The 13,567-nt window shown below is 41.3% G+C and overlaps 1 protein-coding gene across 2 annotated transcripts in view; it reads left to right on the top strand.

Annotated features, from left to right (window-relative positions):
* xirp2a (xin actin binding repeat containing 2a) overlaps positions 1 to 13,567 on the top strand; it is a 66,952-nt gene that overhangs the window by 40,773 nt on the left and 12,612 nt on the right. For both annotated transcript variants that reach the window (XM_030744691.1, XM_030744698.1), the window contains 5 exons: positions 5,596 to 5,741; positions 11,069 to 11,206; positions 12,383 to 12,463; positions 12,648 to 12,717; positions 13,064 to 13,167. In XM_030744691.1, the coding sequence (XP_030600551.1) occupies positions 5,596 to 5,741; positions 11,069 to 11,206; positions 12,383 to 12,463; positions 12,648 to 12,717; positions 13,064 to 13,167 (539 nt within the window). The remainder of the gene's footprint in view (positions 1 to 5,595; positions 5,742 to 11,068; positions 11,207 to 12,382; positions 12,464 to 12,647; positions 12,718 to 13,063; positions 13,168 to 13,567) is intronic.

Here is a 13,567-nt window from a genome sequence, read left to right as displayed (position 1 = left end):
TTGATATAGCTGGGCTGCTCAGACATGAGACATCTTCGGTGTAAAATCATGAATAAGATGAAGCGGAGGGGCTCTTTTGTGTTCAGGTGACTGGAGCTTCACAAAGAATGAGATGAGACATTGTATGTTTCCGTAATTCCACTAGGATTTGTGCTTTCCCATAAAACATGCATGGGCCCTTCCTGTTTCCACCAGACGTAAGCAGCAGCAGTCTGATCTGGAATATTCTAAAAGCGTAACAAATCAGAGACAAATTGCTTAGCCTGGCATAAGGAAACACTCGAGGGTAATCCAGTCTCCTTTTAAAGAAGATATTTTGATAGATTTGACAGCTTAATTATTGTGCCTGATTTGCTTTTGTCAGTGAGGAAGAAATCGCCCTCCATGGCTGACATTTCAATTAGTGTAGCTCATTTTGGCTGTCCTCTCGAACCTCACCAGGCAAGCGCTCTGGTCAGTAAGTAGTCAGTAAGCTTCAGTTGTGAGGAGAGGGCAGAGAAGAGAGTGACACTGCTGTGATTAGGGGATGGCCTTGGCCCAACACAGGTCTGTGGTCCCTGATTTCTCTTTGAGCTATGAAGCCATGCTGTCTTATCTGAGACCCTTAAACACTGAATTTACTCTCATGTTCTTTTCCTTTCTCCTCACTAACACCCTCCCTCATCTCCTTTCACCTCTAACCAGCCTGTGCTTAAGAAAAGGCAGTGACAGACGGTCACTGGCCCTCAGCTCGGCTCAGTATTTTCACTGGGTCATGAATACCGCCGGCAGCATGGCCTCAACTTTACCTTTTTTCTTCTTCTAGTGCCCCCAAGTTGGTTCCATCCCTTATGCTGCTGCTGTGGCATTCACAAGATAAGAAGCTAATAATATTCAGTGTGGGGGGTGAATATGCCTCTAAGCAGCCATCAAAAATCACACAGGTTAGAAGATTAAGCCTTTGAAGACGTTTGTTCTGACATCAATACCACACTGTAAACAGAGACTTGGCCCTCATTATGCTGGGACATCTTAAGCAATAAAAGAGGGTTTGAAAACTGATATTAACGCTAATTAAACATCCAGTGGTGCCACTGTCAATTAGTGGCAGCATGGGGAGACAGTTAAATGACTTCAAATATTTGAATAGGTCTTAAGGGAAGTTTATTTAATTTCAAGAATTTTCCTTACATACACGTGTGCACCCCCGCACACACTTCCTCCCTTTAAAGCTCAGTGTTACAGGGAAACATGACACTGCAGACAAAGCTAACTATGAAAGGGGCTGGAGTTTGTTTGTTTTTTTATTCCCTTCCACTCAGCTGTCCACTCTTTGGAGCCTGCTTACCTCACCGTCATGCTGTGACAGCTCTGCATACAGGATACCCTTCTCAAAAGCCAGAGATATCCAGATGTCACTGCTCTCAGGCATCAAAACCATCATGTCTCTGCCTCGCTGACAATCCCAGACCATGACGTGAGCATTTGTCTCTGGTGATAAATGAGGACATTATCCTTGTGTTTCTGTCATCAAGCTGGCATTCAGTAACACTGCAACCTCAGGTGTAGGATTTCTGACCCATATTTATGGGAGGTAAGGTTTATTTTCAGATGCGGCTGTTTGGGCAGCTTATTTCCCCCCACTGATGGCTTACTGGTAGCACTAACATGCCTCACATAACAGAAAGCTAAAACTGGTGGGATGAGGAGAGCATGCTTTTGTCACATGGCGTCTGAATTAAAGCTTAGCCACGTCAGTATGTGGGACAGCAGAATTCACCCATGTGTTGTTGCAACTTGTTCCTGCATTGAACTTGTCTTTGGGCACATTTATATAATATTTTTTTTATAATTTTGCCTCTGTACACCGCCACAGTGGATTTTAATAATCGAGATGTGATTGAAGTGCAGAGTTTCAGTGTTAATTTAAGGTATTAAACAAAAGCATTTCACGAGTTTTTAGGAATTTTTATACATAGTCCCCCATTTTCCAATGCTCCAAAGTAATTGGACAATTGACTGAAAAGCGGTTTCATGAGGCCTGCTTCTTTGTTATCGCATAACAAGTTTGGCAGGTAAAAGATCTGGAGTTGGTTTCAAATGTTAAGCTTGCATTTGCTAACTGTTTGAGAGCTAGTGAACAAAATGAGGTCCACGGAGTACGCGAAGGAGGCCATTATTAGGTTATCAGAAAGAGAGCAAAAACTTTAGGAGTGGCTAAATATACAATGGTACATTCTTAAAAAGAAGGAATGCACTGACCAGCTCAGCAGCGCCAAAAGGCCTGCAAGATCACTGAAGGCCTGGATGACTGTCCAAGGAGGAGGTAGGTGTACCATTGTCACAATCTACAATAAAGAGATGCCTCCATGAATGCAGAAGGTTTACAACTAGGTGTAACCCACCGGGAATATTCAAGAACAATCATCTGGCACAGTTCTGAAAAAAGTTCTTTGTACAGATAAAATCACGATTCACTTGTTCCAGAAAATAAAAATATGTAGAAGGAGAGGAACAGCTCATGATTTGAAGCATACCACATCATCTGTCAAATACCATGAAAGTAATGTTATTGCATGGGCATGTATGGCTGCCAGTGGAACCCATCATGGCCGGTGGCCGAAGCTCAAAGTGGACCCATCAGACACAGAAGAAACAGCAACTATAATTGACAATTTATTAGGAACAGGTACTGGAAGAGGTACAGCAATAAACTATTATCAAATCGGACTTTAATAAGTTTCGTCAGGTAGCCCAGTCCAAAACACCACAGGTTCGAAGGTGAAGCAGTTCAAAAACCATGGGGTCATTCTAAACAGAAGGAGAAGCGGGGTTAGTTGTGTGTTCACAAATGATGGAAGTCCTGAAGTAGCCAGGGGTGAGTGGATGATGAGAATGAAGTGGCTTATTTGAGGACTCCAAGGTTTGTCCAGGAGGGCAGGCAGGCTGGAGAGGAATGAGGTTTTCCGTGGTAAGTGGAGAGGTAGGCAATTCCGATGGTATGAGCAGTAACCAGGAGACTAATCACCAAAACCTTTCGCAAAACACAAATTAGGAATGAAGTCAGGCACTTAGAAAACTCAAGAAGGCCTGAGGTCGATAACCACAGAACATAGTTGACACTCTGGCAAAGACAGGAGGCCAAAGATGGTCCTTAAATACAAAAGAGATCACCAGGAACAAGCCACAGGTGTGCAGGAGCGCTGTGGGTCAGCCTCCAGCTCCACCCTGTAGACGAAGACAAACCAGCCTGCCAGCCTCCTGGATCAAAAGAGAGACAGAGAGAGACGGCCACAACAACAACACCCATCTATGACAGAACCAGGCCACCAGTGTTTATTGATGTGACCGCTGATAGAAGTAGCAGAATGAATTTTGAAGTGCACAGAGCTGTACTCTGCCCAGATTCAGCCAGATGCTGCAAAACTGATCAGACAGCACTTCACAGTCCAAATGGATAATGACCCAAAGCATACTGCAAAAACCCAAAACTTTCTCAAGGCAAGGACAGGATGTATTCTCCAACGGCCAAGTCAGTCACCTGATCTCAACCAAGAGAGCATGCTTTTCAGTTATTAAATACAAAATCAAATGCAAGCTGCAACTGAGGGAGGCTACAGTAGCAGTCCAGCAGAGCAACACAGCATTTGGTGATGTCCATGGCTTCTAGACTTCAGGCAGTAAATGACTAGAAAGTATTAAAAACAATCCTTATATTTAAAATTATGTTAGCTTGTTTGATAATACTTAATATTTAACACTTTACTGTAATATTATGTCTTTTTCAATTTTGTATTTCATCTCATAAAACTGCATACACACTTTTAAAGCATAAAGTTTTATTTGGCATGTAATATTGCACTCTAATAATATCCTTACATGTTATGCCTTGTAATTGCATTAAACTGTGAATGATAAAAATAAAAGTCATTCATACGTGAAGTAGTTTTATGTCATTGATTACGGCACAGGAGTTTGTAGTGTCTTTGTTCTCTGTGATGCTGCTCAGAGACGGCCACAATGACCTCTGTGTACTAATGCTACCCAGTGACGATCGTTTCATTTCATAAGCTGATTTGCCTAAAACAAAAACATAAAGTTTTTTTTTTTGCTTTAGCTGTGTTGCTGCAGTCCTGCCTGTAACTATGTAACAGTTGATGTGGGACTGAAGTGTAACAATAGCACCCAGTCAGGGTCCTACTGTTTCTTTTTCACAGCTGTCAGAGAAAACCTAAATAATTATGATGTGTGTCTGTTAGAAAAAAAGAAAGGAAAAAAACATGCTGACAATGTGCTGGAAAATACGTGTTCTTGAGCATTCAGGAACATGGAAGATGGTTCTTCCTGATAGTAACCTATCAAAAAGAGAGCACAGAACTGCAAACAGGTAGCTCACTGAGATGTCGGTGTGGTTTACTAGTGAACACAGAGATCAAGCTTTGAATTTCTTCATTTGGATGACATGGAAATGATGAGTGGAATATATCAAGCCATAGATACAAATGGGCATTGGCATGACGTGTACTTTACAGAGGAGTATGTACTTTATTTGAATCTAATCTGTATACTTCTGCATCACCATGGCAGCATATATCCCATCCATCCATCCATCCATCCGTCCGTCCGTCCGTCCGTCCGTCCATCCATCCATCCATCCATCCATCCATCCATCTGCATTTAAGAAGCAGTTTCTACAACACTTTTGAAAAAAAAATTTCTCTCAGTTACAAAGTACTCCCTGACCTCCACTTTTTGCCAAGTTATACTAGTACACATACATGTTGCGAAACCTAATGGGAACGCACAACCAGGAGGAACATTTCAAAATGTCAAAAGGTCACAGTGTGAGCACATAATAAGGGAGAATAATTTCTGTTTAGGGTCTTCTTCATCCCATGGTGTTGTTGGCTGAAAACATGCCAAGAGCTAAAAGGTCCAGTGTGGGCGTATTGTGAGCCTTATTGGAGCCTTCTCTGTTGCCTAATGATGCTTTGTAGCACAGAGAAGTCAAATCTAAAATCAATGGGCTTCTCTAATTGGCCATCCACAGGGATGTGCTGCGCAACATGAAGGCTCATGAGGAAGTGCTTTGTGATTGATGAGTATCCCGCTTCTTTTCTGTGTCAGTATTTGATCTGGATCGTTTGACTCTTCTGATTTCCTGGTTAAAATATCTGCAGTATCTTTAAGTATGTCAGAGTTAAAAACTCAGGGTGTGTTTTGGACTGAATTTTATTTTATTTGCCAGAAAGGAGCAAATAGTAGCGCATCAAACACAACCAACACCTACATTTAACGTCTATCGCTGTGTTAGTAATATTTTTGAATGGATGCTGTTCTAACTAACAGCCGAATTAAAAAAAAAAAAATCTATTCTCTGATTCAACCTCTTCCAGTGTAACAGAATTGTCATGTACAAAACTGTCCCTTATGTCCAATTAAACCACACACTCTGTCGCAGCCATCACTGATGTGCCAGAAAAGTAATGAGTAGGTGTAAATTTACTGCAGATCTCTTGAGGAGACATATCTAGCAATGGTATAAAGTCCAGTTTAGTTTGCAGGCAATAAAAGAGGCTACCCACATCTTAATGGTTAATGTCTTTGTGTGTGCAGCTGCAGGCAGCGCAGGTAGACGTCCCAAGGAGAGGGCCCTGAGCGCCGAGGACCACGAGGCCGAGTCGGTGTCGGTGAAAGAGCGGCTGGCGATGTATCAGGCTGCAGTGTCCAAGAAAGAAAGCAGCAGCTCCTCCTCTGCAGTGGTAAGACGATACTTCTACATGCACCTAGCAAAGGATGGAGGTGAGGATGTGCAGGCAGCCACAGAAACAGTAAACAATCACCCACAGGAAATCTACTGCCCTGCTTGAGTTCAGTCCATTACAGGATGAGTAAAACAATGCAATAAAAAAAATTGAACTTATAAAATATAACACATTGGTAAAGATTCAAGGCGTGGTTCTCAACCTTTTTGACTTTTGACCGCTAATGCTGGGTTCAAATTATACAATATCAGCCAGAGGAGAAGAGGTCAGTGAAGCAGAAGACTAATTAAACAACTGACAGCTGGTTTGTTTTTTTTTTTTTGGTTTTTTCTTGCAATGATAGCTGATGCTATGCACACACTTCAGATACAGGTCAGAAAGACACGGTGACCCTGGTCACATGTCTCAGCCAAGTAAAGGCAAGAGTATAAATGTAAATGGACTGGTTCTTATATAGCGCGTGTCTACTCTACTTGAACACTCAAAGCACTTTATATAGCATGCCTCATTCACACATTCACATCCATTCATCTGTCTATCTTTCTAGCTCCAATTGAGGCATCAGAGAGCAACTTGGGTTTCAGTATCTTACCCAAGGATATTTTGGCATGCAGAGTGGAGCCCTGACCTTCCGATTAGCAGATGACCTACTCTGCCTCCTGAGCTACAGCCACCCGCTCTACTGTCAGATTAAAACACTCTAGAGTCTTTTAATCTGACATTGTGTCATCTTATTAGAGCAAAGTATTGTGTAGCCTGACCCTGGCATTACAAATTGACGTACTTAACCGGTCCCTTCGTCATGTCTTCTGGTGTATGATAAACTCACTTTGCTTTCTGCCATATCGAGCCCAATCCACGTGGAATTACAAAATACTGATTATTTGAGTCGTCCTGTAATATATATACAAAATTAAAAGGGCAAAAAGACACAAAACATTAATGGCACATCTGCGTCTTTTCAAATAAGAATATTTAATTTAAAAATGATAAACTGAAATGATACAAACATACAGTTTATCCTAAGAATAATTTATGTTGGAGACACTACCTAATTTAAATGTTTCTTGTGTGAACAGCTGAAACAGTAAACAGTTCTATTAAAAAGGGCATCAGACACTGAAACAACCTCATCCTCACTGTACACCGTTTTGGTTTGGCCCAGATGTCGTCACTACATTGCGTCATCCTTTAGAAGGCTTTGACCATCAGATTAGTAATCATCCATCCATCCATCCATCCTTTTCTTTGGGGTGGCTGTAGCTCAGGAGGTAGAGCAGGTCACCTACTAATTGGAAGACTGGTGGTTTGATTCTTGGGCAAGATACCGAACCCCAAGTTGCTCTCTGATGCAACCGTCGGAGTATGAATGTGTGTGAATATCAGACAGTAAAAGATTTTAGTTTCATATGGAAGTGCTTGTATGAATGGGTGAATGAGGCGTGTTGTGTAAAGTGCATTGAGTGCTCAAAGTAGAGTAGAAAAGGTCTAAATATGAACCAGTGCATCTACTTTTTACCATTCTGCTCATCCAGTTCAGGGTCACGGGGAGGCTGGAGCCCATCCACAGGGTGAAAGGCAGTGTGTATACCCCGGACAGATCAGCAGTCTATTGCAGGCTTTGATTACAATCTAATAATGTGATCGATGACAGTATTTCAATCACAGTTTTTCTCCAGAATTAAAATATAAAATTTTTAAACAATATGTGCATTGTAGTTATAACATTTACTTTGACTACATTTAAGAGAAAGAACTGTAAAATCCATTATTCTCAGATTTTTGGATATATTTTTTTTAATAGATATCAGATGACTTCTTCATCAATCAACATTTAACCAGTGGATTGGGTACAAATTTCAAGGTCGCACACATTTAAATTGTACAATGTGATAGGGCAGGACAAACAAAACAAACTACCATAGCAGAATCATTCTAACTGCATCCATGATTTTAAAAGGAGGTTCAAATGAACCCACACAGCCAGTACATCAGCACAACTTCACACATTATTGCGTCTTTAATTAAACACACAAAAAAGAGGGAATAAAAGCAATTCAGAATATCCTTGAGTCATTAGTCATCAAAGACTAAAAAGGCTCGGTGCCTTTGAACAGTCAGTATGCACTTTACAATCCCAATAATTCAACTGTGGGAGCAGTTTTGTAAGCCAAGGCCGTTACAGGAAGCCTGCTCTGTTTGGAAAACAAAACCATACCTGCTCGAAAATGTCTGTTTTTTTTATTGGTAAAATATCTGAAACACATAATATCCTATCATTACTTCCAAACATTAAATGTTATCTGCTTTACAATGAAAGAGGAGTTTGAAACTGCTGCATTAAGTCCCTTAATGTCAGAATAAAAGTAGAAGCATGGAGGCTTCAGTTTTCTGTTAAAAGCATCATCATCTTTTATCTGAAGCTGATAAATAATCAATGAGCAGCATTCATCTGGCCACTCTGGCATGTTTACAGAGGGCAGCCAGCCACCCTCTGGAGCCTTGAAACTGCACATGACAAACCAGAGCTTACAAACTACAAATGCCCGCTAATAGAAAAATAACTCAAATAGCTCTATGATGGTGATTTCCATCGCAATAACACATTCTGGTCAGAGGTCTGCAAAGCAACAAGCCACTCAAGGCTAAGCTTCAGAAATTTGGTGTTGTTAATATATCAGTCGGTGCTTTTCCAACCGCACTAACATCACTGTAAAGCACTGCCGCAAGTGGCTCGCTGTGTTTTCTAAATGGCTGCAATCATCCTTTAAATAACGGCCGCTACATGAATTCAATGAACCCTTCATATGCTTTTCATAAAACCAACTACTACTAGCATTACTGCTTCCAAGCAGCAGCTTCCAACGCATCTCACTCAGTGATCCTTTTACACTCCACTACAGTGATCGCTGCTGTGGCAGCGCTGCAAGCTCTCCAACCTCCGACGACTCTCACGCATCTACTGACAGCTGCGTCTGGACGTGCGTGTGCATATGTGGATGTGAGGGGAGCGGGACTGGGGGTCGGTAGCGGTGGACACCAAAAGGGGGCTATTTGCCAGATGGAATTTTCATGGTTTTTTTGCTCTCTACCTTTTGCAGCATGTCAACACACAAGTAGCAACATACTTAAATACGACAGTTTTTTGATCTGCAGTATTGATTCGTCATGTAGCAATACTGACTGTTCAAAATGTCTAAATATATTGAATATATACAAGATACAAAATACAAGATTCTCCAAGAGTGTTAGTGAAGTCTAGCCATCTACCCATAAAAGAACAGTTTGATGTTTATGAAAATAAACACATTTGCTTTCTTGCAAGATTGATACCTTCTTATATCTGTGTGGTAAATTCAAAGTGAGGACACCGTTAGCTTAGCATGAAGCCTAAACACAGGGGAAACATCTGATCTAGCTAATTTAATGCAAAAATTAAAAAGAAAGCTTACCAGCACATCAGAGGCTCTCAATTCCAGTCGCATTATCTCATCTGCTGACTCAAACACAATAAAATATGTGATTTTACTTTGGTTTACGAGCAGGAGTGTTTCTTGTCCTGGAGCAGTGATTTTGCCTCGCTATTTTCACCCATGGCTTCACTACAGGAGCAACACGTACACCGTCAGCAAAGCAGATGTCTCAAGATTACACTCTGACAATAATACATGAAACAGCAACATCAGACATGAGAGGAGCGCACAAATGTGTTATTTGCTGCACCATTCCAATCAGCAAACGGGAAACGCACATGCCTAAGCAAAACGTGTGCCGCAGGTGTCGCCATTAAAAAGATGAATTTTAGTGCAGCCACAGGGTGAGTGTGAAAGAACGGGAACAAAAATGAGTCTTTATTGAATTTACAGATGTGAAAGTGTGTGTGTATGCGTGTGTGTGTGCATATTTTCATATTTTGCTGGAGCCAATCCCAGCTGTAATAAATATATTACTGTATTAGGTCCAAATGTACCTAATAAAGTGGCCAGTGAGTGTGCACTGTATATACAGTGCAGTAACTACCCAACATTATCTTTGGTGCTGGTGTTTTGCTGCTTAGTGTGAACACCCGCAGCAGTTTCTGACTACAATCCTCACTCAGGATCTAAAACGGGAATGTTTTCATTTGAGGAGACGGTGCTGAATTCATCACTTGTTTCTGATTCTATACGTCACTGTAAAGAAGACATATTCAACACGTGAATCACGTGCATGTGTCTCTAAGCGTACTCAGGTGGACATTATGTGAGTCACTATCAGCGAGGCTGTTATGCCCTGTAGTAGTGACCTAAACTCCTCTGCAGGAACTTGCAAATCACACTGTAGCCCTCATTTGCATAAAAGAGGGAAGTTCATGTGTTTAGCATTCTTTCTCTCTCTCCCTCACACACACACACACACACACGCACACACACACATACAAAAACAGCAGCAGCAGCAAACTTGCTCATATATATTGTAGTTTCCCAGAAGCTATGTATGCAGAAGCCAACATATAAATGTTTTGTTTGGATTGTAATTGACAATCCCAAAAGGAGATTATTGTATCAGATACAAAGAATGCATTCTTGCCTGGATCTCGGAGGGCGAGAACTGTTTTCTCGATACAGATGAGATTTACTCAGCCTTCATCATTTCTCCTCTTTTTCCTTCTTTGCAAAGAAATTGGGCTTTTCTAAGTTCCAGTCTCAAGAATAATTTCTTAGCTCAGTGAAAGATGTTTGTCTGAAACAGTGAATTTTCCACCTGTGTTTCAGTCTCTGCTGCAACATGCACAGTCTAAGCAAAAAGTTCATTTATTCTAACTGGGCACCGGCATGTTTCTCAGGATTATTTAAGGATACATCTGATCTTTACACTCTAGGGAATTCTAAAGGAATGTCAAAGGGAATGTTAATGGCACAGCAGTCATGTCTTGTTTAAAAGAACACCTACATTGCTAAGGTTTCTGAAATGCCATCGATTTGGCTTTTGTATTAGCATAATGCAAACATGCATAGCACTAACAGTGAGAGCAGAGTTCAGTTCAGATCCTGACAGCCTGTCCACATGGAACAGAAGCAGAAAAGACATCATCTAAATGTTTATGGTTTATATGCTATAAAAAAAAACTTTTATTACTTATAAAAGTGGCCACTTTCATCAAGTAAAGATTATTTTGTATGGCAAAAATACCAGTGCATGAAAGTATACAACATAAAAGTCTTACTGTACAAAACTTGCATGTGGGAAGTTACTCATGTCTTTTCAATGTGGCTATTTAAGCTCTAACACCTGCACAGCTGGCCTTTCTTGGGTGATTTTTGTCATCTCTCTTCTGCTCATAGATGATGAGTGAGTCAGAGGCCCGTTCGCTGCCTGGTGGGCTGGCCAGTGTGAAGAGACAGTTTGAGAACCAGGAGTTTGCCTCATCTTCCTCCCAATCCACCATCACCCAGTTTCACTTCCAGCAGAGATCTGTCCAGGTGAGACTGTAGTCACCGTCTCTGGCTGGAATTGATCCAGCAACCTTTGGCTTGCTAAGTAAATGTGTAAACCACTACACTCTGTAGTCACAGTTACATCCTGAAGTCAGAGTGGAAAATCTGAATTGTTAAAGATGGCAGATGAAAGGGGACATTTTTCTTCCTCCTACATAGAAACAGTGCTGCTGTCCTCTGTGTTCACAAGCTCGGTGTAAAGGGAGAAACACGTGAAAGCGACTGGATGATTTAAATTCTGCTGCAGCTTTTTATTGGAAAAACTTTGCCGGTATGGCTGAGGTGTCGCGGTAGGTCGAATCAAAGAGGGCACCTTCAACTTTGCTTGTCCAAGTGACTCTGTCAGCCAGTGCGTGAGGAAAATGCCAAAACGTGTTACTAGCAGCCTGGGACAGGGGCCGGATCTCAGGGAAGTAAGGTCAATTCCGGCCCTTCATGCATTTTCCCCATCTGCTCATTCAGCCGCGGAAGCAGAGTGGATTCATCGAGCGCACAAGGACCTTGGTGAATGCTAAATTTTACATAACTGTACATGAAGGGAAATGTCTGACTCTGTTTGATGGAGTGGTTCTCCCTTTGCTTCTCTGCAGCAAAGGGAGAACCGCTTTCCCCTCAAGTGTTTTTTTTTTCCTCCCTACAGGTGTAATATCGAACCACTGTTTTGCATCAGGAAAGATAGTATTATGACATAAGTGGTTTTAGAAGCACAGCCCCCCCCCACCCTCCATGTATCTTTCATGTTAACAGCAGAGGATACAAGCTCAAATATCACACATTTCTTTCATCTCCTTCAAATTGCATGAATCTCTTTGGAAGAAATGGCTGATGTAGTTTTAGACAATTTTTGTAATCCATTGCTTTCTCTCCAACTCTGAAACCCTCCTTTGGCAGCATTCAAACTTAGCAGCTCCCTGGGAAGCAGGATAGTAATGGAAAAAAAGCATTTGTTACCGGCCACAGAGGGGTTTTATTAACCTTTTTCATGGTATAAAAATGACTTCTGTCCCGCTGTTTTGTACAGCTCGCAGTCATGAGGCGATAAAAAACTCTTTCTGAGTGTGCATGAGCATTTTTTTAGCTACGTGAGTGTGATTATATGAGCACGTGTCTTGGCACGGTGAAAGTTCGGCTCATTCGCATTCCCATTCCTCTGTTTGACAGGAGATGTCAAGCTCCTCTGAGGTGACAGCGAGAAGCAGTGCCAGAGACGTCACCCCCACCACAGCCCTCTCTCGAGAAGAGGTACTTGTCATGTGATGTAGGGTAGCATCTTACCTGTAATACACATAGTCCTTACTATTATTTCTTAAGTATGTGAGCCCTATGTAGAAAATCAACCTCATATTAACCCGTTTGCATCGCACCGATTGAAAACTGTTCAAGGCGTCATTATGGTTACTAATGATTTGCCACCATTTTTTCACAGGTGATGCACAATCAAAGAGTCCACCATAATGATGTGGCTGCCAGTTACGGGAACCATTACAATGAAACAGGTTATTCTGCTCATGCCTTTTATATTGTAATTTGCAGGTTTTTATCACAGCACTCCTTATGTTCTGCATATTAATGATTGTTCTCAATACGGGCTGAATAAGGGATGAGCTATGAAAATGAGTTGAAACGCTGATAATTTTAAATTCAGTGCATAGCAGCAAATCTAATCAGGGCAAAGTCAGGAAAGTAAAATATTGGAAAGTGGAAATTGGGCAATCAACACTGCACGGTTTCAGAAAACTACTCGGGTTTTTAATGAAATGATTTATTTCTTTTTCCAATCCCCCTGAGCTTCCTCACTATGAATGACTTAATGAGGCAGCCTTCTTCTTGTGTCTAATTCAGTTATGCTTGTCAGAGGAGAGGACCTACCAAAGGTTTCCACTCAGGCTTTGAAGCAGCAGTATGAAAAAACGATTGAGGAAGCTGCACCAGCCAAGGAAATTAAGGTAATGATGCTGTCTGTTTATCGAAATAGATGATAGTTTGGGTTGTTTATTAGGTAACGGTATGAGGATATGGCCACATCATGAAATCATCAAAAGGAAATTGTGCATGCCATGAGTTGATGGAGAATAAATTGGATTGGATAAAAGACCTCATGTCATTGCACAGCTGAAGTCTGACACTTTTTCTCACTGTTAAAGATAAACCCCAGACTAAAAACAAGCACTCGCGTTACTGCCTGCAGTTCAGTGAATATTTCAATCAAGTCGGTAATTAGGAACGTACATAACTGAAGATGTTTTGATTGTTTGACAGATATGAGATATGTCTGTATTTGTGCATTTACATCCAAATTAGAGTTACTTGCATTAAGCTTTAATGGCGCAAATGACTTTTTCCAGT

Source organism: Archocentrus centrarchus, chromosome 2 (assembly GCF_007364275.1).
Source record: "Archocentrus centrarchus isolate MPI-CPG fArcCen1 chromosome 2, fArcCen1, whole genome shotgun sequence".
NCBI lineage: Eukaryota > Metazoa > Chordata > Actinopteri > Cichliformes > Cichlidae > Archocentrus > Archocentrus centrarchus.
This window is presented reverse-complemented; position numbering and strand designations above follow the sequence as displayed.